General features: G+C 44.6%; 1 protein-coding gene across 3 annotated transcripts in view; it reads right to left on the bottom strand.

Moving 5' to 3' along the window:
• The window catches only part of CACNA1E (calcium voltage-gated channel subunit alpha1 E), a 312,817-nt gene that overhangs the window by 215,230 nt on the left and 72,104 nt on the right, over positions 1-25,483 (bottom strand). For all 3 annotated transcript variants that reach the window (XM_045536358.1, XM_045536356.1, XM_045536357.1), the window contains exons 4-6: positions 4,603-4,706; positions 3,053-3,205; positions 1,699-1,880 (exon numbers count right to left, since the gene is read on the bottom strand). In XM_045536358.1, coding sequence (XP_045392314.1) covers positions 1,699-1,880; positions 3,053-3,205; positions 4,603-4,706 — 439 coding nt within the window. The remainder of the gene's footprint in view (positions 1-1,698; positions 1,881-3,052; positions 3,206-4,602; positions 4,707-25,483) is intronic.

Raw genomic sequence — 25,483 nt, 5'->3', positions numbered from 1 at the left:
TGAGTCTACACATATAATTGAAATACGTCACTCCCAAAGCCCCACAAGTGCCACCAGCCTCTGCAGGACCAATGCTCTAATTTCTAGAGGCGCCTGGCTAATCTGAGTGACGTGGCCTCAAGACAACCTGCACATCTCAAATGTGGAGCAAAGGCACTCATCAGCCTCGCCTGCATTCCCTCCTTCTGGCTGCTTCACACGGCTGGTGAGAATCCCAGAGTGTCCTCCAGGGGTTTCTGGGTCACACCTAACCCTGGGCTTGCTGGGCACAAGCTGGTCCTTGGGACTTCTTTCCTGCCCTTTAGAGCTTTAGCATAACAGCCTATGACTCTTTTCTGCAAAGCTTCTTAGTCCTGCCTTGTTCATCCTGTGTGGGAATGGATCCATGGACATTTACTAAGCACTTCCCTGCACAGGCCTGACACAATCCTTGCTCTTTGGGCGTTACAATCTGGTGAGTCTCTCCTGAAACACAGCATTTTCTTTACCTCTAGTGTACATTATACCCAGAGCTCCTCTTAAAGGGTGCTTTGTATAAACCACCCTGTGCCACACCTGATAGGTTTTATACAGGTAGAATCAGGTTAAAATGATCAAGAGAAGGACTGAAGGAAACAGAGGGCACCTTAAGGTAAAGGCAGGCAGTGCAATACACACATAAGAAGGGTGATCATTCCGAAGGTATCTGCCTTGGGGTGGGCTGGCTGAATACATATAAGGGCACAGCCCTTTGTAAGCACCTGCCCAGGTTCCTCTGCCCACCCAGGCTCCATGGGCATCAAACCACATTACCTCCCCCTGCCTATCATGTTTGAACTTAGAGTCTCCACTGTGCCTTTGATAACTTATTAAAGTCAGACTCTGGAAGGCAGAAGAGACTTCATGGTCACCTTGTCTATCTCCTGTGCCCATGCAGGAATCCTCAACATCCCTGACAGGAGGCTAGACATCCTTGTCTTCTGCACCAACTCTGAACCTTCCAAACATGCCATGTGAATCACAGGGCCACTTGTTAAAAGCACAGCTCACCAACTACACAGAGCTGTACAAACTCAGAATCCCGAGAGAAGGGGCCTGTGGATCTGAATTTTTAACAAGCATCCCTGGCGGGTCTTACAATTAAGCATGCTCCTGATGTGCGTGTAATGCAGCGGTTCTTGACAGTGGCTGCATATTAGCATCAGCGAGGAAGCTTTAAAAAAAGTCAAAGACAGGCCTTTACCCTTAGATATTCCTATTTAATTGGTTTGGGATGGAGCCCAGCTGGTGCGATTTTTTTAAAGTTCCCAGCTGATTCTACCGCGCAGCCAGGGTTGGGAACTGTAACCGTTTCCCAACCTGACAGTATGTAAGCTTTTTGAGGACAGCAACCAAGAAATCTACTCCTTTTGGTACCCTTCACTATACCCTACCACCCTGTCAAACCCACATACTTTATACCTATTAAGTGGATCTGATTTAACTGGTTTGTTCACCCATCCAATATAGGATGCAGTTTCCTAATTGTTTTAAGAAGCCATGAACTTCCACTTAGCAACAGGGCAGACAAAGGAGGGCTACGCACTGCTGAGACTTCTCACACAACACACATGTAGCTCCAGCCCTCCCTGTCCCCAGACTAACCAGCCCAAACAACCCCGGAAGCCTCATTCCAGGTTTCTTCCCTCCCCCTGCCCTGTCCCCGCCAGCTCTACTCACATTGTACAGCACGGTGGTCCACCCTTCCATGGTGATGCACTGGAAGACAGTCAGCACAGCGAAAAGGATGTTATCAAACTGGGTGATCCCATCATTGGGGCCGATCCAGTCCTTGCATTCGTAACCAGCTGGGCAGCCCTGCACACCGCACGGGTGAGGGGGATCAAATCCTTCTAGAATACCTGCAGACACATTTGGAGGGCAAGGGGTAAACCACATGGTGCTTAGCATGAGCTGGAAATGACCTCAGGAAGCCACAGGCAAGCAATTTTGTTTCCCATAGAAAGAGGCTTGTCCTGCTTTGTCTTGGGCTCCCTCTCTTCTCTGGAGTTTCTGCAGCTCCCTGCTCATCTGCCGTGCATGCAACTCAATGCTTCCCAATCGTTTCTGAAAACGCAGCCTCTCCTTCGCTCAGTCCCCCACTCTCTGCAGGCCTCACCCCTACCCTCACCTGCAGTACCGCAGGGATCTACGGGGCCGAATCACACAGAAGGCTTGGAGGTGAAGGCAAAGTCAAGTTTCCTAACTTCAGGCTGTAAGATAAATCCTGAGTTCTTCCTGGGTTTCTTAGGGACATTTATAAACTACAGCCCCTTTAGTCTGTAACGAGCTCCTTGTTTTTCCAGCATAGATTCCTGGTCTTGAATAAAATGTAAAACTAAAACATAGAAATCCAAAGTGCAAGGTGTTCTTCGAGGATCCTTTTCATAAAAACATGGTGCCTCTATGGGATTCTCCAGCCTGTCCCCCAACCCTTTTCCTCCTAGGGTACTCTACCCAACTTGAAAAAAACAAATAAGATACAAAGAGAGGAGAATTTGGGGTTCATGTACCCCAGCATTCTCCTGAGCTCACTTGCCAAGCCGAGCTCAGAGCTCCCTCAGGTTTTCCGCACCTTGCATGGGTCAGAACAGGGGGCAAGGACGATCGTGAGGAGGAGCATGGATGGAGAATGTCTCCATAGGTCTGGATGGACCCATGTCTCGCTCTGGACTCCTGGGTCTCACTGGCCTGTGGGCCAAACAGGCCATTGTACAAAGGGTATATATTCAGACAGCTGGCTTCTGAAATGTATTCTGACAGCCCTCCACCATGGGATGGGGGAGCTGAGACCAGCTATTCAAAATCTTCCAACTACCCAAGGGGTTATTTGCTTTGCAATAATCAGTGTCAAGTGGAGATCTTTAGTCTTGCGTGGTTGTGCCTCAAAAGGCTGCTTAGTAGGAAGTTTCTGATTCTAATTCCAGGGTTGGGACACACTTTTCCAACCAGCCCTCAAATGTCTGGAAATCACCCCAGTGACCAGAGGAGGGAAGAAGGGGGGAAAGGAGAAAACGCAAAAGAACGGCCCTACCTGAATTGTTCATGAAGCATGCGCGGTGCAACTTTCCGCTGTAGAACTCCAACCCGATGATAGCAAACATCAGGATGGCAAAGAAGAGCAGGAGGCCGATCTGCAGCAGAGGCACCATGGCCTTCATGATGGACTTCAGCACAATCTGCAGGCCTAGAAGGAAGGACAGAGAATGGCCAAGGGAGTCCTCGCCCAGCGCCATCGGGTAAGGCAGACTCAGTTTACCCTGTCCTAGGAGGAGAAGGGCTGGCCTTTGAGGGGAAAGAACCGGTGGTCCTGAGCTGATAAAGATAATCCACAAAGAGATAACCAGGACAAGTCAAGCCAAAGGTTGCCGTCCCCTCTTCCCCCAGGGATCAGTCCCTCCTCCTCCTCACCACTCCCTGCCCATTCCCATGCCTGCTGCCCTTCCTCACTGGTTCCATCTATGTTGTCTTCTGGATTCCTGTGACAGATTAGATTTAGTAGAAAGTGCCCTTTCCTAAAGGAAATTGGGCCTAGTCCTGATAGGCTCTACATCCTACAAGAACAGGGAAAAAGCTCATGTTCACTGTCACTCCATCTCAGATCCAGTTCTCCCAGCCAGTGTTGGGGGAGCACAATTAGTACAACCACAGTTCAGAAAATGCCGCATCCTTTGACCCAGACATGGTATTTGTAGGATTCTAGCCTAAGAACATAGAGACTTGAATAAAGATTTAAGTAAAAAGATGTTTGTTGCAGCACAGTTATAGTTGGGGAAAAAAAACCTGGAAGTAACCTATTTTTATTATTTGTGTTGTCTACCAACATAAAAATGGCTAAATAAATCAGGACACATATAAGAATTATTAATGTTAGAAAAATAAAATACTTATTTCAGGATGCAAAACTACATATATATAATGATTCCAATTATATTAAAATGCACAGGAAAATGAATAAAAGACATTAATATGCTAACAAATGTTATTTCTGAGTGGTAAGATAAAGAGTACTTTTTCTTTCCTTTTCTTCTTCTTTTTTGTTTTTTTTTTTTTTGTTTGTTTGTTTTTGGAGACAGGGTCTTGCTCTGTTGTCCAGGCTAGAGTGCAGTGGCATTATCACAGCTCACTGCAACCTCCAACTTCTGGCCTCAATCAATCCTCCTTCCTCAGCCTCCCAAGTGGCTGGGACTACAGACATGCACCACCATGCCTGGCTAATTTTTCTATTTGTTTGTAGAAATAGGGTCTTGCTCTTGTTCAGGTTGGTCTCAAACTCCTGAGCTCAAGTGATCCTCCCACCTCAACCTCCCAAAGTGCTAGGATTATAGACGTGGCCTTATTTTCTTTTTTGTTGTTTTCTTTACTTTCTAAATTTTCTATAAAGTTCTTACGTTATGTTTTAAATCTGATCTGAAAAACGGTTAAATTTTAAAATGAAATGTTATGCCAGGTTGCTGCATCTCCACTATTTATTAACACTGGGCCTTCCTCCCAAGAGGAATTGCTTCTTGTTTATCCCAATCTAGCCGAGGACACATCAATAAAGTTATTTGCAGAGCAGAAAGAAGAAAGGCGGATGCTCACTAGGTATCCCTGACACGAGCTTCAAGGGCCTCAGGACACGCACAGCCCGGAGGGTCCTCAGGTCCACGTGAGTGTTGAAGTGGGTTCCTGCAGTGGCCAGGATGCTGCAGAGAGACACAGAAGGTCAAGGTTAGCACACAGGCTGGCTTTCCCCTCCTGCTCCGTGAGGGAAGCCGGGCTGAAGCAGGATCCGCCTGGAAAGCACACAAGGCTGACGCCAGCTGTATGTGGGCGCACCTGAGCTTGGGTGAATCACCAGTGGTTCCGAGTGGAATTAAATTTAGCCATCTGGGTTTCACTTTGCAAAGAAGGACAACTTATCATCATACCAGAATCCTAGTTCCAAATTATAAGTGAAACACAAGGTCCCCAGCATCTGTCCCACTCCTGTCCCCAAACCTTGTCCCTTACTCTCCTCTCTGTCCCTTGCCAAATTCCTTCCCCTCTTTCCAACCTACCAGGCCCTCAATTTTTTATTTCAAAATTTTCTTAGATTCCCCTGTCTCCTATCTCCCTCAGGAAATTTCTCTGGATTAAGTGCAGTGAAGCAGTAACTCACTCTTCACCTTGACACTTCGAATTTTTACCAAACAAATCAATTACGCTAAAGCTTATATTAATAATTGGGGAATAACTTCAGTCGTCTTCATGTAGTATCAGTATTTTGATAATTACCCAAAACCACCCTGTGACTGGATTGAGTTTCTTTGCTTCCATTTTTCCACCTTCCAAAGCCATACCCAGAAGCACACACAAAAAAAAACAAAAATTTGTAAGAATCCTATTAGATTGTGTAGACCAAGTATCTTGTCTTGAGGAGACAATTTATTTCATAGACTCTCATGACATTGCAGGGACTTTGGAGAGACAAGGACACATACGTACTTAGGAAAGACACAGCAAAAGACTAAGCGTCAGAACACCTGGGTTTAAGTCCTGACTCCTCACTTGAGAACTGGATGACTTGACCCAAGTCACTCAACCTCTACAAGCTTCAACTTTCTTATCTATGAAATGAGGGGGGTAACCTGGCCTCATTACAAAAACAAAATGACACGGTATTAAATATTAAGCATATTCTGTAAATTGTAATGTACACAACAGACTTTGTGGCTAACACAAACATTAATAATACTTTCTAATTTTATTCTTCTTTCTGTGAAGAAGGAAAGTTCCTCCCTCACAACCTTTCCAGAACAATCTCAGCTACCCAGAACCATTGGGAAAGGAGTCATTCAGAAAAATGGGTTTTCTGTCTGGTCAAAGGATGGCAAGAATGGTTTATTTCATTGAATTATTTTTGGTGGGGCCTCTCTGAAATATTTCAAGTATGAAAGAAGGTAGCTGAAGTGCCTTCAATATTTGACATGTCTCCACTACCTGAAAGAGAACTGTATCAGAGGTTTAGGCTGCAGGGCCCCAGGAAGGCGTGAATAATGCAGATTCAGGACAACACGATCTTGAGCAGTAACTATGGAACAAGCAGTGCTTTCGTTGGTAGGACACTTCCCAGCATCAAAAGTATTCAGGACTAGAGTATAGAATTATCATCAGGAAGTAAAGAGGGTTCCTAAACTGGTTGAAGTTTATTTAAATGACCAGTAGAGATTTCTTTCAACTTTAAGATTCTATAATTCAATGTCTACACTACCTCAGAATAAGAACAGAAAGAAATACCACTCTCACACAGAGTCTCGGAAGCTGGACAGGCGTTCCAAGGCATCCGCACCTCTCCCTACCCAAACTTCCATCTGGAAGGAGGGACTTCGGGGAGCAGAGTCTTCTACACTGTTTTTGACTCTACCTTCCAAGACCAAAGAAAGAAAAAATATGGAGGAGGTGATATAATTTCTAATAAGTAGGGAAAAACTAAGGGAAAAAAAGAGCAAGGAGAAACATGGAAAATGGCACTGAAAAATACAACAGAATTAGAAAAAAAATTAGGAAAGAGGAAAGAGATTTAAAAAAACGTCAAGGACAGCTGCGGTGACAGAGAACAGCAGTAAACAGGATCCCGAATCTGCTATTTTGTCGAACAAAGGCGAGGTCACAGCACTGGGTCCCCTGTGCTGCCCGGGTAGGGCCCTCCTTCCACTGGCATCACCAGCACAGCGTGCAGAGCCTACCCTGTTCAGAGACTGCAGTTCTGTTTCCCTGGACACCCACATACACGTAAGATGCTCTTTCATATCATACAAAGGGCTGTTGGGAATGAAAATTTCCTCCCCAACCCTGAGTTGGACAGGTATGTTTCAAAATGTGGAGGTAGAGGCAGAAAGACAAGATTAAAAGGCGAAAAAGGCTCACATGTAGAGAGAAACAAAAAAAAATGGTAGAGGGAAAGAAGAAGGAGATGATAGGACAGGGAGTGGTAAAAAAAAAAGTGGGAATATAAATAAGAAAGGAATAAGAAATAAAAACTGGTGGAGAAGCAAATGTCAGAGACAACTAGGAAAGCTCGTATGGGAAAGAGAACAAACGTAAAGCTGACTTGAGCCACAGAAGCAAAATCACAGTATTGGTTGCAGGGGCCTCGCTCTGCCAGCCTCGAGCTTTGCCCGTGTTTGTACCAAGTGCGGCCCCTGGCTGAGCCCACCCGTCCCCAGGTTCACCCAAGTCCTGCCCCGCTGCAGCAGGGCCATGCAGCCTGTGGCCTCGTGCGCTCTTGGCCCTCAGAATGTTCTTTCCTCCAGTGGAGGAGAGTGACAAGTGGGCCTTGACTTGACGCACGGCAGCCACTGGCTGCTGTCTAACTGCCACTGTCCAAATAGCCCTTGCGGGCAGGAATTACAGCTTGGCTCCCCTGTCCACCAGTTAGAAGCAGGAACAATGGGATTCATAGAGGGAAAAAGATAATCGGAAAGAGCCCTGCTCTGTGCTCCCACAACGAGCCCACCTCCCTCGCTGCCCTAACCACATCCTAGAGAAACTTGTTCTCATCCGTCTTTCCCACTAGACCTGAAACGCCTCTAACGGAGGTGATGCCGTACTCATCTCTACACCCCCAAACCTAGCCCAGCGTCTGCCGAGTTGGAGGAGCTCCGCAGATGCCTGATGGATTGAACTTGAACTGCACTGAGGAAATTAATGAATCTGTTGAAGCAAAGATCAAAAGGAGAGAACGACCGCAGAAATCCTAGATCTTGGTAATGAGAAGAGCAGGGAAGCAAAGATGCTACTCAAACAGATGTGTGTTTGAGTACATCGGGAGGTACTGGGAATCTAGCCTCAAACATTTAGGGTCTAATGAGGATCTTCTAATATACTTCTAAGACTCCTGCTCTCAAGCAGATCCCACAGGCAGGATCTGTCCAGTCCTCAGTAGGAGAGTTAGAGAGAAAGAGGGAAGGAAGAAGATTTGAAAGTTAAAAACTTGCCTCCCACCAAAACCAAAGTGTTGAAGTATAAACAGCTCCGTAAAACTGCATGCCTTATATGTACCAGGCCCTAGGAAGGACGCTGGGGGGAAAGTGAACAGCAGGAAATGGCCCTTGGCCCCCAGCCTAGTGCAAGGAGACAGACACATAAAAGAAATAATTATAAGGCACCAGGAAGCACTAACAGAGGTGTTTACAAAGTGCTACGAGAATGGGAAACACTGCAGGGACAAATGCACAGTGCTTACTATCTGCTGGCATCTTCAAACGTTATCTCATTAAATCTTCAAAAATATCCCCAAATTGCCATTGTCTCCATTTCATAGAAGAGGAAACCAAGGCTCAGAAAAAATTAAATTGCTAATAAATGGCAAGACCAGGAGTTAACGTCAGTTCTCTTCTGATGTCAAAGCCAATCCTCTTCCCACCCTGCCATTACACCGTGAGATGCTTTCCCCGCGCTGGTCAAGTCCACTGTTTCTTAGTCCAGTGTGTTGCTAAAAATACCAAGGTCACGGTTTTGGTCCCCAAATGGGTCAGTGAACTTGATTCCCTTCATTCTAAGGCCACAAGCCACCAAGTGCCACAGATTTGCCGCTGATCACTCTCAAGTCCAGCAGAGGGCAAGGTTCCTTACATCTATCCTAATGACTACAAAAACAGCTTCCTGGCAGCTCATTATTGCTGCACTATCTCTACATCCACGCATGGAGAGACACACACACCACAAAATCAGAGTGAGGCCATGGAGGATAACTTCAGTTTGGGGTTCATAAAAGCCCAAGCTCTCCACTGTTGCAAGAGACATACACCTGTGCTCTTCAGCCACAGAGGCTGTTTCCCATTTCTTTCGTCACCATCAGCACAGAGCCTAGTGGGAAGCTCCGTACATGCACTTAATTCCTACTTCACCCCACAGCAGAGGACAGCCGGAGAGCACACTCAGACCTCTGCCTGCCACCGGCAGACACCACGCTCTTCCTCACACGGTCAAGTTCAATAACTGTTTCCTGCTGGATGCCAGAACTCAGCCCTACCTCGCATATTTTTGCCTTCAGTTGTCAGCAGGTAAGGACAGGATGGAGGCAGATATGACCCTGATGATGTGGCACAAGTCCTCCCCGTTGTGGCCACACTGCAGTGGCACCGAACAGAAGACACAAGGGATGCTCTGGGCCATGGGGACCAAATCATCCCTCCCCGAATCAGTCACCCAAGGAATTCTTCAACACAGCATTCCTCTTCCTTTTGACCTTGGGGTTTGTTCTTAGCCTTCTTGTCGATCCAGGTCTGCAGTCTCTTTTTCATGGCCACACTCCACTGTCCACGTCTGTCTGTGGCTGAAAATACCCTGAAGCAGCAGGCATAGGTGTAGGGCTGCTGATAAATACAGGATGCCCAGGTAAATTTGAATTTCAGCTAAACAACAAATAATTTTTAGTGCAATATTTGTATAATGCACGGGATATTCATGGTTTACTTGAAATCTGAAATTCAAATTGAACTGGACGTCCTGTGTTTATTTGCTAAATTTGGCAACCATACTGAGGTGGTGACCAGAAACGACCAGGTAAAGAGCTCCCCTCTTAGCTGTTTGTTCCAGCCCTAAACAAATTTGCAAGTTCCCTTCTGAGAAGAGACCCAAGCCGAGTCTTTTAGCATTGGCCCAGGATTGGTCCTGAACTCCAGAAATGACCTGTTTGCCTCCACCCGTACAAACACCAAGAGAGAACATTGTTAATAACTTCTGACAGGCAGGCTGTTCATTAGCATTTGTGAGAAAAGGCTGATTAACACTAGCCAGGGGTGTCAGGTATTTAACCAGCCCTGTGATGAGGAGGCCATGAGGAGCCAGGAAGGGACCTAGTTCAAGTTCAATTCCCAACAGAGCTGAGTCAGGATATCATTCCCACGGGGAGTCCACACAAATAAGTTGTTGTGTCCACTCAAAACCATTCCATATGTGCTCAGTTCTTTCCTCTCTCCTCCACTTTACCTCCAAAGAGACACCAAAGCCTGTTATGTCCTTCCTGTAAAGCATCTCTTGGAGTCATTTCTCGCTCTCCAGCACCCATCAGGCCCGGAATGCCCCTTTTCTGCCTAAATAATAGGATTCAGACCTCAGGGCCCAGATGACATTTGACCCCCTCCTTGGAAAAGACCTACAATCAAAAGATAATTGAACTAGGATTCTGAGAAAGGGATAAGTCAAGTTCAAATCCCAGTTCCATCACCTATACCAGCTGACTGGCTTCATGCAATTGCCATTGTGAGCCACAGTTTTCCTATCTGCAAAATGGGGATAGCGCCTTCCTAAGAGGGTTGACGTAAGGATTAAAAACAGTAATACATGTAAAATTCTTCACATAAGTGCTGACTTACCATGTACCTTCCTGGTCATATGGAAGAGAAACAAATTTTAACTGTCTTAAACTACAAATCAACCATCACCACTGTAAAAAAAAAAAAAAGGCATACTGATCAGGAGCTCAAAGAATTGAAGGGATGTTGGAAGACCAGGCAGGGAAGCAGGAATCGTGGAGTGTTGAGGATATCCAGGTCCCAATTTGAGGAAACTGTGAATGTTACCTGACACGGTGGTGATTAGGGATCCTGGGGTGGAGAGATGACCCTGGAGTACCCAGATGGGCCCTAAATGCAACCATGAGTGCCCTGTTAGAGGAAGGCAGAGGAAGATTTGAGCAGAGAGAGAGAGGACGACAATGTGAGGACAGAAGCAAGATGCTCTGCTGGCTGGCTTTGAAGGTGGAGGAAGGGCCCGAGAACGAAACACGGAAGTGCAGCTCTATAAAAGCTGGGAAGGGCAAAGAAATGAATTCTCTCCTAGAGCCTCAGCGGAGGAGAAAGGAGAAGCCCAGCTTTGTTGATGCCTTGATTTTGGAGCAGTAAGCTACTTTAGGCTTCTGACTTCCAGACCTGTAAGAAAATAAACATGTGTTGCTTCAAGCCACCAAATTTGCGATAATGTGTTACGGCAGCCATAGGCAACTGATACAATTGGCAAAGGTCAGAGATGCCAGGAAATCTGAGCTTTAGGCCAGTGTGGAGGTTGCTATGGATATAAACATCAACTGTCCTAATGTCATAGTGTCAAGAGTCATGGGGAAAAGGCATGTGGTCAAGCTTAAGTCACATGTCCCCCTTCACCCAAATCCCCCATTGCTAAGACCCTCAACAGAAGCACACACAGTAAAAGATTCTCCCGAGGGGGAGATCGGGGGCCCCTGGAGAAGTTGGACAAAGGAGAACTAAAAATAAAACTGTCTACTACAGCCTGACTCATAGAAAGCACTTAATTAACAGGTGTTGCAAAGGAAGAAGAGAAAGAATATATCAGTTTCCTTTTCTATAAAATGACGTGGTCGGATGGAGGGACCTCTCAGACAGCCCCGACCTTGGGCTCTAAGACCCTGTGAGCCAAAGCCTGCCCGATGGTGCTATCCTCCTGCAGCTCACACCAATCTCCCCTTCAACTTCACGTCCAGAGAGCAGCTCAGCATTTAACTCCCCGTTATGTACTGTTCTTATATCTTAGAACAGAAGTTTGATTGTTAATGATAATTAGTTGCGTTTTTCCATAACTCAGCTCAAAGCCGACTCCTTGATTGCAGAAACTGCCTTTCCCATCTCCATCTACTGTGGCCCCTTCCCAAGAAATACACAACAGTGGTGCTCAAGAAATGCCCTTGCCTCAAGGATAAGCGGGTGTCAACACGTTCCCCCTGGAGCAGGCTGGCAGGACCCACCCACAGACGCATCCGTGGAGCTGAGACTGAGCCCATGGCACCTACTAATTGGATATCCAAACCGAGGGAGGTTTAACACATGTGTAAATAATTATGAGCTACCAAAAATCTGCTGAATTAAACATAATGTTTTGCTCTCCATTTCTTTTAAATAAAATTACTGAAAATGTGATTTGATTTGGGAATCAATTTCTGGAGACTTTACTTCATTTTATTTTTAAAAAGTCCCTCTGTATTAAATTGTTCACATAGAGACAAGCCAAAAAAAAAAGAAAAAAATCAACTTGACCAAAATATATCTGAGGGAGGAGGATGAGTCTGGGAGAGGGAAAACAGATGTCAGGCCCAGCCCAGTTCCCAGCCTCTGCAAGCTGCCTCTTCCTCCCCATCCCCACGATGCTGGGGCCCTTGGATACCCTCAGGCTTGGCTCCATCCCAGAGCCCAGGACTCAGGCTACAACCGGCTGATGCCTACTGAGCATACGTCGTGTGACAGCACTGGCCTTACGACAGAGGACAAGGTGGCAATGGTGGCTGTCCTCATGGAACTTAACGAAAGAGACAGACATTGAACAGATCACAGTTACAGTAGGTGGAAGGTCAGGGAAAGAAGCCTCATTGCGGAAGTAGCATATTGCTCCAAGATGAAGCAGGAAACAATGTGGGAAGAGCATCCCAGATGCAGGAAAAGGCACGCACAGGGGCCTGGTGACAGCAAGGAGATTGGCATATTGGAAAAACTGAAACAAGGCTGGTGTGGCTGGACCCAAGTGAACCAGGACAGAGTGGAAAATGAAGAGTCTAGAGAGACTGGGAAAGTAAGACTATCGGCTGTGTTAGGGGTCTGGACCGAGTCCTGCAGTGTTCAAAGAACTCCAAGCTTAAATTTGGTGATGGAACATCAGGTTAACTACACTACTTCCCTGAGATCAAAAGAATTTCCTTGATTTCACCATTCATCCCTCTCCTTTTCCCCAAGCCCCAGCCCCAGTTGCCATCACTGGGTGTTTACCCTGGGCTCTGTGCCAGAATTGATACCACCTCCCACCCCCACAGGCCCCTCCTGGGGCTGGTGCTGCCGGGGAGGCTGGGCATCTGGAGAAAGGGTGATGAGAAACGGACTCATCTAAGGAAGTCATCCATTGTCCTGGGCAGTGACTGGTTTAGGAGTGAGCAGGTAGCAGGAAATGAAACTCAGGCCACTGAACTACAAGGAAAAATACACTTTGGGGCTTCTCTTAACCTATGTTCTAGAACAAAGCATATAAAGCATGATTTTCAAATCATCCTTTTTGATCATAAACTATAGTAAGAAATATATTTTACATCACAAGCCATATATATATGCATATATAAAATTATATAATGTTTCATAAAACAACACTTACTCCTCCTATGTGTGATATACTCATGTTTTCTCTTCAATTCTTCCTCTTTTATGCTTACTGCTGGTTGCAACCAACACTAGATTGATTTCATTGAAAATGAAATCATTTCATTGACTGCTAATGGGGTTGAGCCATAGTTTGTAAACCCCAGGTGTAGAGACCAGCCAATACACATTACTCACATTCTCTCTAAGGAGGCTGTTCTAAAGAGGACAAGATGGACCAAGATGAATGGCTGCCTTAATAGCACCATGAGCTTCTTGGTATTTTCCCAGAATGATGAAATAGTTTGTCTTCAAAGGTTTTGCTACGCTTTTCCAAGAACTGCATTCTAGAAGAAAACCTGTTACCTCTTATTATACCTGAAGTAGCAATGACATCTAGCTGCCCTCCAGAATGGGCAGTCTCAAAGAGATCTCTCTCACACACACACACACATATATACGCACATACACACTAACTTCAAAATTATCTGTTTCCGGTTTGTTTTTGTTTGTTTGATTTGTTTGGTGGTTTCAGTGTTTGTTTGTTTGCTTGTTTGTTGGCTTAGTGGTGTATATTATTCAACATTTATGGCTCTGAAGTAACTTATGGACAAATTGGGGCATGGACTTTCTTCTAAGACCACAGAAAATAAATGATACTCAAGATGCCTTAATATTCCTTGGGAGGAAGGAAAGAAGGATAGGGTCAACTTGCCCTTTCCCATGGAGAAGATCTATGCCATTTCTAGAAAGGAACACCTGGTTCTGTATTGGACACAGTAAGGCAACCCCTTCTGGAATTTAAAATTGGGTTCTCAATTAAATTTCAGAAGAATCTTAGTGGTTATGAAGTGGATCCAAAATATGACTTTTGATGAGAAGAAAAATCATGGCCTAAAAATCCTCTCTGTCTTTTCCCACCAAAAGAAAGCTCAACAATCTAACCATCACACCAAGAACAGGTTGTATTGACATCTGGGCACAGACAATTCTTGGTTGTGGGGAGCTCTCCTATGCATGGCAGAATATTTAGTAGCATCCCTGGTCCCTAACTGCTAGACACTAGTAGCAATCCCTCCTGCCAAGTCCTCCCCCCACCCCCAGTTATGACAACCAAAAATGTCTCCAGACATTATCAAATGTCCTCTGGGGGCAAAATTGACCCCTAGTTGAGAACCACCACTGCAGGACACCTTCTCAGATAGCAACTCCTTCAAACTGAGCAAGGCTTCATAGCCTGATTAAAGGCAATGGCATGTGTTTTACAACTGGCCCCTAGCCACACCGGGAGGAAATACACACTCTTTCTGCCTTCTTTGTTAAACACCTCCCAGGGAGTGCATAAAGCTTGACCCCAACTTGTCTCCAAAGGAAGCCTTAATCCAAAAGAGTTTCCCCAAACGATGCCAGAAGAAGAATACAGAAATGCACAAAGAAGGGTGTTGTTTCCTTAACTTCAGTAGAATAGAATAAAGGTCTAGTTCCTATCAAAAGTCCAGGGTTTCTTTCTCTTTCCTGAGAAAGCCCTTGATTATTCACTCAGATACAGCAAGGAGAAATGCTAAGAGATGGGGAGAAACTCTGTAGCTGTCATTCAAGCCCACATGATGATGATGAAAATAAAAATAACCTCACTGTTGTTTCACAGTTTACATAGTCCTGTTCCGTACAGGTACCCCTATCTCCATTTTATAAGTTTGAGAATTAAGGCTCAGAGAGAGAAACTGGCCAGCCCATGGTCACTGAGAAAGTAAATGGTCAACTGAGACTCAAACCCAGAAAGTTAGATTCCAAAATTGGAGTGACTTCAGTAGCTACAAAAGATAATGGCTAACAGCTAGGAATACATCCCAAAGGCACGTATATCTGACAAACGCTTTCTCTAGGACAACCACAGAGCTGCCTCTCTGCAGAGCCTTATGGTGTCCTATGATTACAGTATCATATGAATGTTACCAAAAGTGTGCTACAGAGAGTTGGCAAAAAAGGAGAATTGCTGGAGAGGGAAATCCCACATTATAAGAACTCACTAACATAAATACATGTTCTTTGGGTTGTTTTCCTAGTATTGGTGAGGGACTTCTGTTGATCCACCACCCACACACTGTCTCTCCCCAGGTCCTCCTAAGGACCAGGAACAAGCAGCCGTGAGATGGCTCATCGGGGATAGAGCAGAGCCCAGCCGAGCAAAATAATCCAGCTAATTATCCACTGGCCTTGCCGCAAGAATACACTAATGAACCAGTGTCAGAGTCCAGAGACGAGATGTGTCACTCAACACTGCCCATGCAGACTGGCTGCCCCGTGTTTACATGGCCGGTGACTCCTCTTCCTCCAACAACAACACTTCATACCTACAGATCTTTCCAAAAATGACAATGTTATGACATGGCATCACTGGCTACAGTTAACGGGATCGGGGGCAGGAAGTTCCTTCCCTGGCATGTCTGGACTTAGGACCAATAGGGTTTGGGTGATTTCTTCTGAAGCAGCTGAAGCCAGGAAATAAAAGGCACAAGAGCTGTTGCCATCCATGTTTTCTCACACAGAAGAAAGCTTGCTGCAGTGAGAGGGAGGAATCCAGCCGACCCCACAGAGGTGAGAGGGGGTGAAAGAAGGAAGGAATTCTTCCAGAGCCCAGCCCTGCTCCTGCAGTTCCTGGGACGCAACCATCTCTGGATGCTTTCTGCAGCGTGGTGGTTCTGCAAGACATCCCTTCCCTGAGACGCCCCGCCTTGCTCCACCTAGTCCAAGTTCAGTTTCTGTCACTCACAATAATCCACTCACCTGTTCTACCTAGATAATACCATAGAGATAAAAAACCAAAGTGAAGGTTGATAGAACAGGCATCGCCAGACCCACAAAAGCTAAGAGAGATGCCAGCAAGCCTCATGTTACTGGGCTTTGCTTTACTGCACTTCATAGATACTATGTTATTTTACAAACTGTGGATTTATGGCAACCCTGCATTCAGCAAGTCTACCTGAACTATTTTTCTAAAAGCACATGCTCATTTGGTGTCTCTGCATCACACTTTGGTCATAATATTTCAATTGTTTTCATTACTATTATATCTGTTATGGTGACCTGTGATCAATGATCTATGATGTTACCATTGTCATTGTTTCGGGGTACCATGAATTGTGCCCACATGAGATAGCAAACTTAATAAATGCTGTGTGTGTCTTCACTGCCCCACCAACTGGCCTTTCCCCTGTCTCTCTTTCTCTACTAGAGCCTTCCTATTCCCTGAGACACAACAATATTGGCACAACAAATTAGGCCAGTTAATAACCCTACAGTGGCCTCTAAGAGTTCAAGTGAAAGGAAGAGTTGCACATCTCTCACGTAAAATCAAAAGCTGGAAATGATTAAGGTTGGTGAGGAAGGCGTGTTGAAAATCAGCCAGCTTATGGATACAAAGGAAGAGTTCTTGAAGGATATTAAAAAGAAAGCCTTATTGTTGATACAGAGAAAGTGTTAGGGGTCCGGACAGAAGATCAACCCAACCACAATATTCCCTCAAGACAAAGCCTAATCCAAAGTGAGGCTCTAACTCTCTTCAATTCTCTGAAGGCTGAGAGAAGTGGAGAAACTGCAGAAGAAAAGCTGGAAGCTGGCAGAGGTTGGTTAATAGGTCAAGGAAAGAAGCCATCTCCATAACATAAAAGTGCAAGGTGGAGCAGCAAGTGCTGATATAGAAGCTGTAGCAAGTTATCCAGAAGCTTTAGCTAAGAAAACTGATCACAGTGGCTACACAAAACAACAGATTTTCAGTGTAGATGAAACAGCCTTATATTGGAAGAAGATGCCATCTAGGACTTTCATAGCTAGAGAGGAGAAGTCAATTCCTGGTTTCCAAGACTCAAAGTACAGGCTGACTCTCTTGTTAGGGGTTAATGCAGCTGATGACTGAGCTGAAGCCAATTCCCACTCACTATTCCAGCAATTCTAAGGCCCTTAAAAATTATGCTAAATCTACTCTGCCTGTGCTTGATAAGTGGAACAATGAAGGCTGGATGCCCACACATCTGTTTATAGCATGGTTTACTGAATGTTTTAAGCCCACTGCTGAGACCTACTGATCAGAAAAAAAGATTCCTTTCCAAATATCACGGCTCGCTGACAATGTACCTAGTCACCCAAAGACCTTGGAGATATATTTAATGCAAGGAGATTGATGTTGTTTTCATGCCTGCTAACACAACATCAATTCTGCAGCCCATGGATTAAGCAGTAATTTTGACTTTCAAGTCTTATTATTTAAGCAATACATTTTGTAAGAGTAGAGCTACTATAGACAGCAATTCCTCGGATATATCTAGGCAAAATAAATAGAAAACCTTCTGGAAAGGAGTCATCACTCTAGATGCCATTAAGAACATTAGTGATTCATAGGAGGAGGTTAAAATACCAAACTCAACAGAAGTTTGGAAGAAACTGGTTCCAGCTCTCATGGATGACCTTGAGGGGTTCAAGACTTCGTGGAGGAAATAGCTACAGATGGAGTGGAAATAGAAAACCAGAATCAGAAGTGGAAACTGAGTATGTGACTAAATTGCTGCAATCTTATAAAACTTTTAACGGATGAGGAGCTGCTTCTGATGGATAAGCAGTTTACTAAGATGGAAACTACTCCTGCTGAAGATGCTGCGAATATTGTCAAAATGACAACAAAGGATTTAGAATACTATATAAAATTAGTTGATAAAGCAGCAGGAGGGTTTGAGAAGACTGATTCCGATTTTGAAAGATGTTCTGTGGATAAAATGCTATCAAACATCATTGCAGGCTCCAGAGAATTCTTTCATGAAAGGGAGAGTCAATAGAGGAGGCAAACCTCATTGTTGTCTTATTTTCATAAATTTCCACAGCCACCTCCGCCTTCAGCAACCATACCCTGATCAGTCAGCCGCCGTCAAGGTCGAGGCGAGACTCTCCACCAGCAGGATTACAACTCGCCGAAGGTTTAGAATGATCGTGAACATTTTTTAGCAATAAAGCATTTTTTTAATTAAGACATGTACATTGTTTTCTCATACAAAATGGTTTTGTACACTTAACAGACTATAGTATAGTGTCAATATAACTTTTATGGGCACTAGGACCCAAAAATTCACGTGACTCGCTTTATTGGAATATTCACTTCATTGTGATGGTCTGAAATCAAACCCACAATCTCTCTGACCTGTGCCTGTACATGAAAAACAAGGAAAAACTCACAACTATTCCCCTGGCATGGAGTCAATATACCAATTAGAGAATGTGCAATCTTTTTTCTTGAAGTCATCTTAGCAAGTGGCTTAATTTCTAAGATAATGAAACAATGCTCCCTCATTAGCTTCTGAAAGTCTTAAAAATTATACTCATTCATGATCCTTGAGAGAGCCAGAGTCCTCTTCCCAAAACATGAAACACTGATGAGTGTGTTAACACTGGGTGCAAAGTTGACCAAAGGCATCCTTCAAAGTCAGAGGAAAAGAAAAACCTAAGTATTAAAACTCTACCTTTCTGGCCGGGCGCGGTGGCTCACGCCTGTAATCCTAGCCCTCTGGGAGGCCGAGGCGGGTGGATCACTCGAGGTCAGGAGTTCGAGACCAGCCTGAGCAAGACCCCATCTCTACTAAAAATAGAAATAAAAATTATCTGGACAACTAAAAATATATATAGAAAAAATTAGCCGGGCATGGTGGTGCATGCCTGTAGTCCCAGCTACTCGGGAGGCTGAGGCAGGAGGATCGCTTAAGCCCAGGAGTTTGAGGTTGCTGTGAGCTAGGCTGACGCCACGGCACTCACTCTAGCCCGGGCAACAGAGTGAGACTCTGTCTCAAAAACAAAACAAAACAAAACTCTACCTTTCCATAGTGCTGTGGAGTGTCAGAGGCTTTTTTTCTTGTTTGACAGTCTGAGAAACAACTGGCTTAAAAGAATCTGTTTTAGTTTATAAAACCTTCTCAAATCGATGACTCTTTCAGATAAATCATACATCCATAAATTTTAGAAAAAATACATTTGTCCATTGTTCTACTTTCCTAGTTCTGCCTACAACTCCTGAGAGATTGATCCACATGACAAGCACATGCCACCCGCCTTCTAGTGTGACAAGTATTAAAAAAAAATACCCAGACAATCTCCCATACTTGCATAGAAGGCAAACCTACAATTACAGTGTTTGATGAAGAGGCAGCCATACAGCTCTTATAAAGTATCGACTATCTATAAAGCTCCAAAATAAACTAGGGTATTTGTCAGAGAAAACAAAATGCTTTTCACTTCTTAGAGTCATTAAACCAAAATTCATTCTAGTACTTCTGAGTCATATGGCATCTCATACCATCTATTTGGAATACAATAAAATATAAGCAATTTTAATAATTAAAAAGAATTGTGCCTATATACAGGAACTGTGTGTTTCCCAGATTTATCTGATAGAGATATGCAGTCACAAACAAAGTAAGTGGTTTCAATTACACTTTCATTGTAAATAATAAAATGCTGAGTTGTTGGAGCAATCAAGAGGTTACTCTCCCAACGCGGAAACTAAGTGGCACGGCCATTTTCTCAGAGAAGAATGAAAAAGAACACCTCTCTGTAATTATAAGGAGCAATACGGTGCATTTATAAATCACGGAGCCCAGACAAAGAGAACGCTGCCCCTCGTACATGTGCTGGTACCACTGTCCAAGTTTAACTGGAGGGCAATGATCTTTGTCTTCAGCTCTGAAGTTATTTTTGCCTTGTCAGCTATGCAAATTAGCTCAGGCCCTCTGAGCATAAAAGAACCCAGGCTGAGACCAAGTTAATATTTTATGAAAAAATGAAAATACTGTAAACTGCCGACCCTGACCCTGGGCTTCACACACTCTAGAGCTGACCCTGTATAGGTAGAACCATGCCAGATTTCTGTATCAATCTCATATCAAAAAAGGTGTAGACAATTCACAAAAGGAGAAACATAGACTATTTTTAATAATTATAGGAAAAAGTTCCAATGAATGGAAAAAATTCAAATTAAGACAACACGGTTACCTGTTCTGCCTATCAAATTGCCACCACTAGCAAGACAGTAAATTGGTGCAACCGTTTTGCAAAGCTGTTGGACAATGAATATATAAGTATATTGAAGACATTCAATCTCTTTGATCCAGTAGTTTTAGGAATTTACTGTAAGTACATACTCCAAAATGAGGACAAATTGTTACATACGATATTGTTCATAGAAACATTATCTATAATGGTAAAAAAAAAATTAAAAATCACTCACTACTATAATTAAACAAACAACCCAATTTAAAAATGGCCAAAAGAAGTAAACAGTCACATCATCAAGGAAAGATGTGGAGGTCAAACAAGGATATGACAAGATGCAACATTATTAACTGTTAAGGAAATACAAATCAAAACCACAATTGTTATTACTGCACCCCTATTAGAAGCTAAAACAAAAACAAAACAAAACAATAAAAAGCCTGACAATACCGAATGCTGGCAAGCATGTGGAGCAACTGGAACCCTCATATATTTCTGATGGGGATGAAAAATAGCACATTCAAAAACTATTTTGGAAAACAGTTTGGCAGCTCCTTATAGAGTTACACATACACTTAACCATTTGACCCAGCAATGAATAGTTAATTTATCACAGCTACATCCATAATTGCCCCAAATTGAAAGCAACCCAAATGTTCCTCAGCTGGTAAATACACAGATTCTGACACATCTGTACAACTGAATACCAGGCCGCAATAAAAAGAAATGAACTGTTGGAATATTTAACAACATGGATGAATCTCGAAGGCATCGTGCTGAGTGCAGGAAGCCAGAATCAAAAGGTGACATGCCCTCTCCTTCCATTTGTATGACATTCTAGAAAAGGCGAAACGGTAAGAACAAGTCATAGTTACTAGGCACTGGGGATGGGGGGAATTAACTTAATTATTGATTGCTGGGCCAAATGGTTAAGTGTATGTGTAACTGTAAGTAGCTGCCAAACTGTTTCCAAAATAGTTTCTACATGTGCTATTTTTCATCCCCATCAGAAAGGGGCTTGAGGGACCTCTTGGGGTGATAGAAATATTCGACATCTTGATTATGGTAGTAGCTAGCCAATTGTATACATTTTTTTAAAACACATAGAGTTGTATAGCTAAAAAGCATGGATTTTACTGTATGTAAATTATACCCTACTAAATCTAACTTCAGAAAAGATCACAATCCTTAGTTGTTTTTTTAATTGTACTAAAATACATAAAACATAAAATTTACCACGTCAAACTATTTTTTAGTGTGCAGTACTGTGGCATTAAGTACGTTCACATGGTTGTACAAGCATTTTCACCATCGATCCCCAGAACTTGTTCATCTCCCCCAGCTGCAACTCTGCACCACTAAACAAGAGCTCTCCCCTCCCGCCAGCCCCTGCCAACCATCTTCTAATTTCTGTCTCTATGAATCTGACAAAGACAAGTACCCAACATAAATGGAATGAATGTTTGTCCTTTTTTGCCTGGCTTATTTCACTTAGCAGAATGTTTTCAAGGTCTATCCATGTTGTAGCATGTATCAGGATTTCCTTCCTTTTCAAGGCTGAGTACTATTCCATCATGTGTGTAGACCACATTTTGTTTATTCATCCAACCAGCCATCAAGAGATGCTTGGGTTGCTTCCACCTTTTGGATATTGTGACTAATGCCCCTATGAACATGGGTATGTAAATCTGTTCAACCCCCCACTTTCACTTCCTTGGGGTATACACCCAGAAGCAGAACTGCTGAATGACATGGTAATCCTATGTTTAATTTTTTGAGGAACCTTCATCTGGTTTTCCACAGAGAGTCCTTAGAGTTTTAATAATGGAGGAATAGTTAAGTACAGTATAGTGCACTCGGTGGAATATTACACAGCTTTTTAAATGCTATTTCTACAGAACTTTTAATAACATGGAATAAGGCTTCACATACTCTTAAGAAGAAAAGCAGTATAATTTTAAGTGAAAATATTGTATCTACAATATAAATTCAACAGTGTGAAATGCATAAAAAAGAAAAAGAGACTAGAAGAAATACAGCAAAATGGTAATAGTGATTATCTTTAGGTGGTAGGACTACAGGTTATCTGTGTTTTCATTATGCTTATCTGGACTCTCCAGATTGTTTTTCTTCTATAAGCAGAAAAACTAATTTTTTTTAAAGGCAAGTTTTCTTGCAGCATCTCCCTAAGCTTCTGAAGGTGGCGATGCTAACTCATATGGTCTTCACAAAAGCCACTCCTGTGACCCTGCCCAGGAGCGCCGCTGAACTGAGAGTTTACATTCTCATCAAGAGCTATAGTACAGGTTTTGATGGATGAATTTTAAATATGACTGAAGTTCAACAAATACAGAAAGAAGTCTCTAATCAACATTGGCTCTTTCCTGAAAACAGTAAACACCTTCTAAGACTGATTGCAGACTATGGTGTCCACTAGAAGGAGTGGGTGGTGTTCTTCCTCGGGTGCAGAGGAGCCCCGGGTCTGGTGCGCTGGATCCCACGCCCCCGCCCCACTGTGCCGAGGCCCCTGTCCTGGTTTCCTCAACCCCTAGCTCTCCCCTGTGTCCCAGGGTGTCCTCTCCACCCTCCTCACTTCCCTGTCCAGCTTCGGAAGCTGGTGCACACCTGCTCAGCCACTGCCACCAGGCTGCTGCCCTCAGCACCCCATGCAAATGACTCTCAAAGGGTGTCGTGGCCTGCAGGTCCCCAAATTCAATAGGTATTTGCTGATATTCATATTGTAGCACCTTATAATTCTGTAGTGTTTGGTGCCCTCTCTTTGAAATTCCTCCTGAGTTACCCTTTTCCCTGCTGGCTACTCCTCTTCCTCCACTCCCCTTCAAACCCGTGTTTCCTAAGTTCACACATGCCTCTCTCCCCTTTTATTTTCACTCCACACACTCACCCTACATGGTCTCATGGACACCAAGCTTCCAAGGATCGCTTGGATGCAAGCGTCTCCCGGCCTTTATTTATGTCTAGAACAGACCTCTCCCCTTGCATATCCAATACCACACCCCCCTGGGCAGGTCCACTCTGCAGTAGCCCCCTACAGGGTCTCTGGCCTGCACACAGCCCGCGCATGGCCCTCCTCACACAGGGCAGTGGACTTTCTAGAGTGTACATCAGACCAACTTGCTTACAGCGATCTAGCGTCCCATCGCACCTGGGAGGGGACAGCACCCACACCTCGCCGTGATCAAGGCCTGTGTCATATGGAACCTGCCTCCCCCTCTCACCCATTCCCTCCGCTACCTCCTCTGCTCCCTGCGATCCAGCCACAACAGCCTCCTGTTTCCTGAATATTCCAGACTTATTTTTGCTTCTAGGGCTTCACTAGTCCTTCCATTTGGACTCTCCTAGTCCCACATCTTCACATGGCTCTCTGCTTCTCGTTGCTTAGGTCTCAAGGCAAATGTTACCTCTTCTGTCTTTCTCGAGAGACTGTCTTACGGTAACTCCTGTAGCTCTGTCTCTGTTAATATCTCCATTTCTCTATCCCCACTGCCAACATCCGCATAATTTTTCACAAGAACACCTACTGGTTTCTCTCTGCCTCCCTGCCCTCTCCTCCTAGAACCTTGTCTCCACTCCATTAATGGAGCGAACTTTCTCAAATTCAAATCTGACACGTGGTTTCCCATTTTAGATCCTCCAATGCCTCCATACTAGCTTTAGAATGATGCCATGTGCCGGGCACGGTGGCTCACACCTGTAATCCTAGCACTCTGGGAGGCCGAGGCGGGCGGATCGTTTGAGCTCAGGAGTTTGAGTCCAACCTGAGCAAGAGCAAGACCCCGTCTCTATTAAATATAGAAATAAATTATATGGACAGCTAAAAATATATATAGAAAAATTAGCCAGGCATGGTGGTGCATGCCTATAGTCCCAGCTACTCGGGAGGCTGAGGCAGGAGGATCGCTTGAGCCCAGGAGTTTGAGGTTGCTGTGAACAAGGCTGATGCCACGACAGTCTAGCCAGGGCAACAGAGTGAGACTCTGTCTCAAAAAAAAAAAAAAAAGATGAACATACTCTAGAATGATGCCATGATCTGGCCTCCACCTAGTCTTCTAGCCTCTTACCACACCTGCCCCATGCCACCCTCCAGTCACCGGAACTCATTACAGTTTCCTACAAGTGCCACACTCCCACCTTTCAGTGCTTTTGCAGGCACCTTGCCCTGGCTGGGTATAAACCTGCTTCTCTAATACCTGCTCCTCCTTGACAGTCTCTGTTCAGCATGCACCTCCCTCGGGAAGCCTTCCCAAACCACCCTTTTCCTCAATCTTCTCTTATAATTCAGTTTTCTTACCTATTTTTCCCTGCTAGACTAAGTTCTCTGAGGGCAATGCCTGTGCCGTATTTCTAGCATAATATGGAGTAAGGTACTTGGCACATAGTAGGTGCTCAATAAATGTATGTTACAGGAAAGAGTCAACAGATAAACTTCACGTTGGAAATGATCCTGAAAAACATCAAGCCCAAACTCCAAGACACTATACAGCGTCCCTGGGCTGAGTGCAACCCAGCCTCTGTATGCACTGCTGCGGTGGTGGGCGGCCCGGCCTTGCACTCGGGGCCACAAAGAGTAAACGTCTCTCAAGTGTAGCTTCAACACCGTCCTTCAAGTGTTCCAAGACAAGTGTCACCTGCTCCCAGAATTCTTCTCTTCTCCAGGCGGACATGTTTATTTCCTCTTTCATTTCCCTGTAACCCACTCTTTAGACTAAACCCGAGTTATTCTGGACAATTTTATCTGGAACCACTCCTTTCTGCTCTTCAAAGGTAGTGCCAATTGCCAAAACACTGCAGAGCCTGTCTGGCCAGGACCGGGTTCACAAGTGGGGCAGTCGGAATCTCGTTCGGGACCCTGAACCCTGGTCGCAGCAGGCCCAGAGGCTATGACCCCTTTGGGCAGAGATCTCACTTTCGCAACACACCCCCCAAAGTGCTGCCGAGCCAGCTCTGCCCCCTCCTGTCATGCCAATGGGGACCACGGATGGCATTCAACCAGGGGATCACGTGAGGAAAGCTATGCTTTAGGAGGGTCGCCCAGCCGTGGCATAGAGTGGACAGGGAGGGGACAGACACCAGGCCAAGGCAGCAAAGCAAGTTGGAGGCTACGTCACAGCCCTGGTGTGGGGCACGAGGTTCTGAACTTGGGTGAAGGCGAAGTTCATTTTCTTGGTCTCCCTGGAGCACTCGGCGTGCCAACAGAATGTGCCTGCTCCACAAGGCTGCCAGCACAGGGATTGTTACAATGTCTGAAGCTGTCAGAAAGAATGGAGGCGGTCACCAGATGGCAAAGGGTGATCGTGGTAGGGTTAGACTTGCTG

The sequence above is a fragment of the Lemur catta genome, chromosome 23 (assembly GCF_020740605.2).
Source record: "Lemur catta isolate mLemCat1 chromosome 23, mLemCat1.pri, whole genome shotgun sequence".
NCBI lineage: Eukaryota > Metazoa > Chordata > Mammalia > Primates > Lemuridae > Lemur > Lemur catta.
This window is presented reverse-complemented; position numbering and strand designations above follow the sequence as displayed.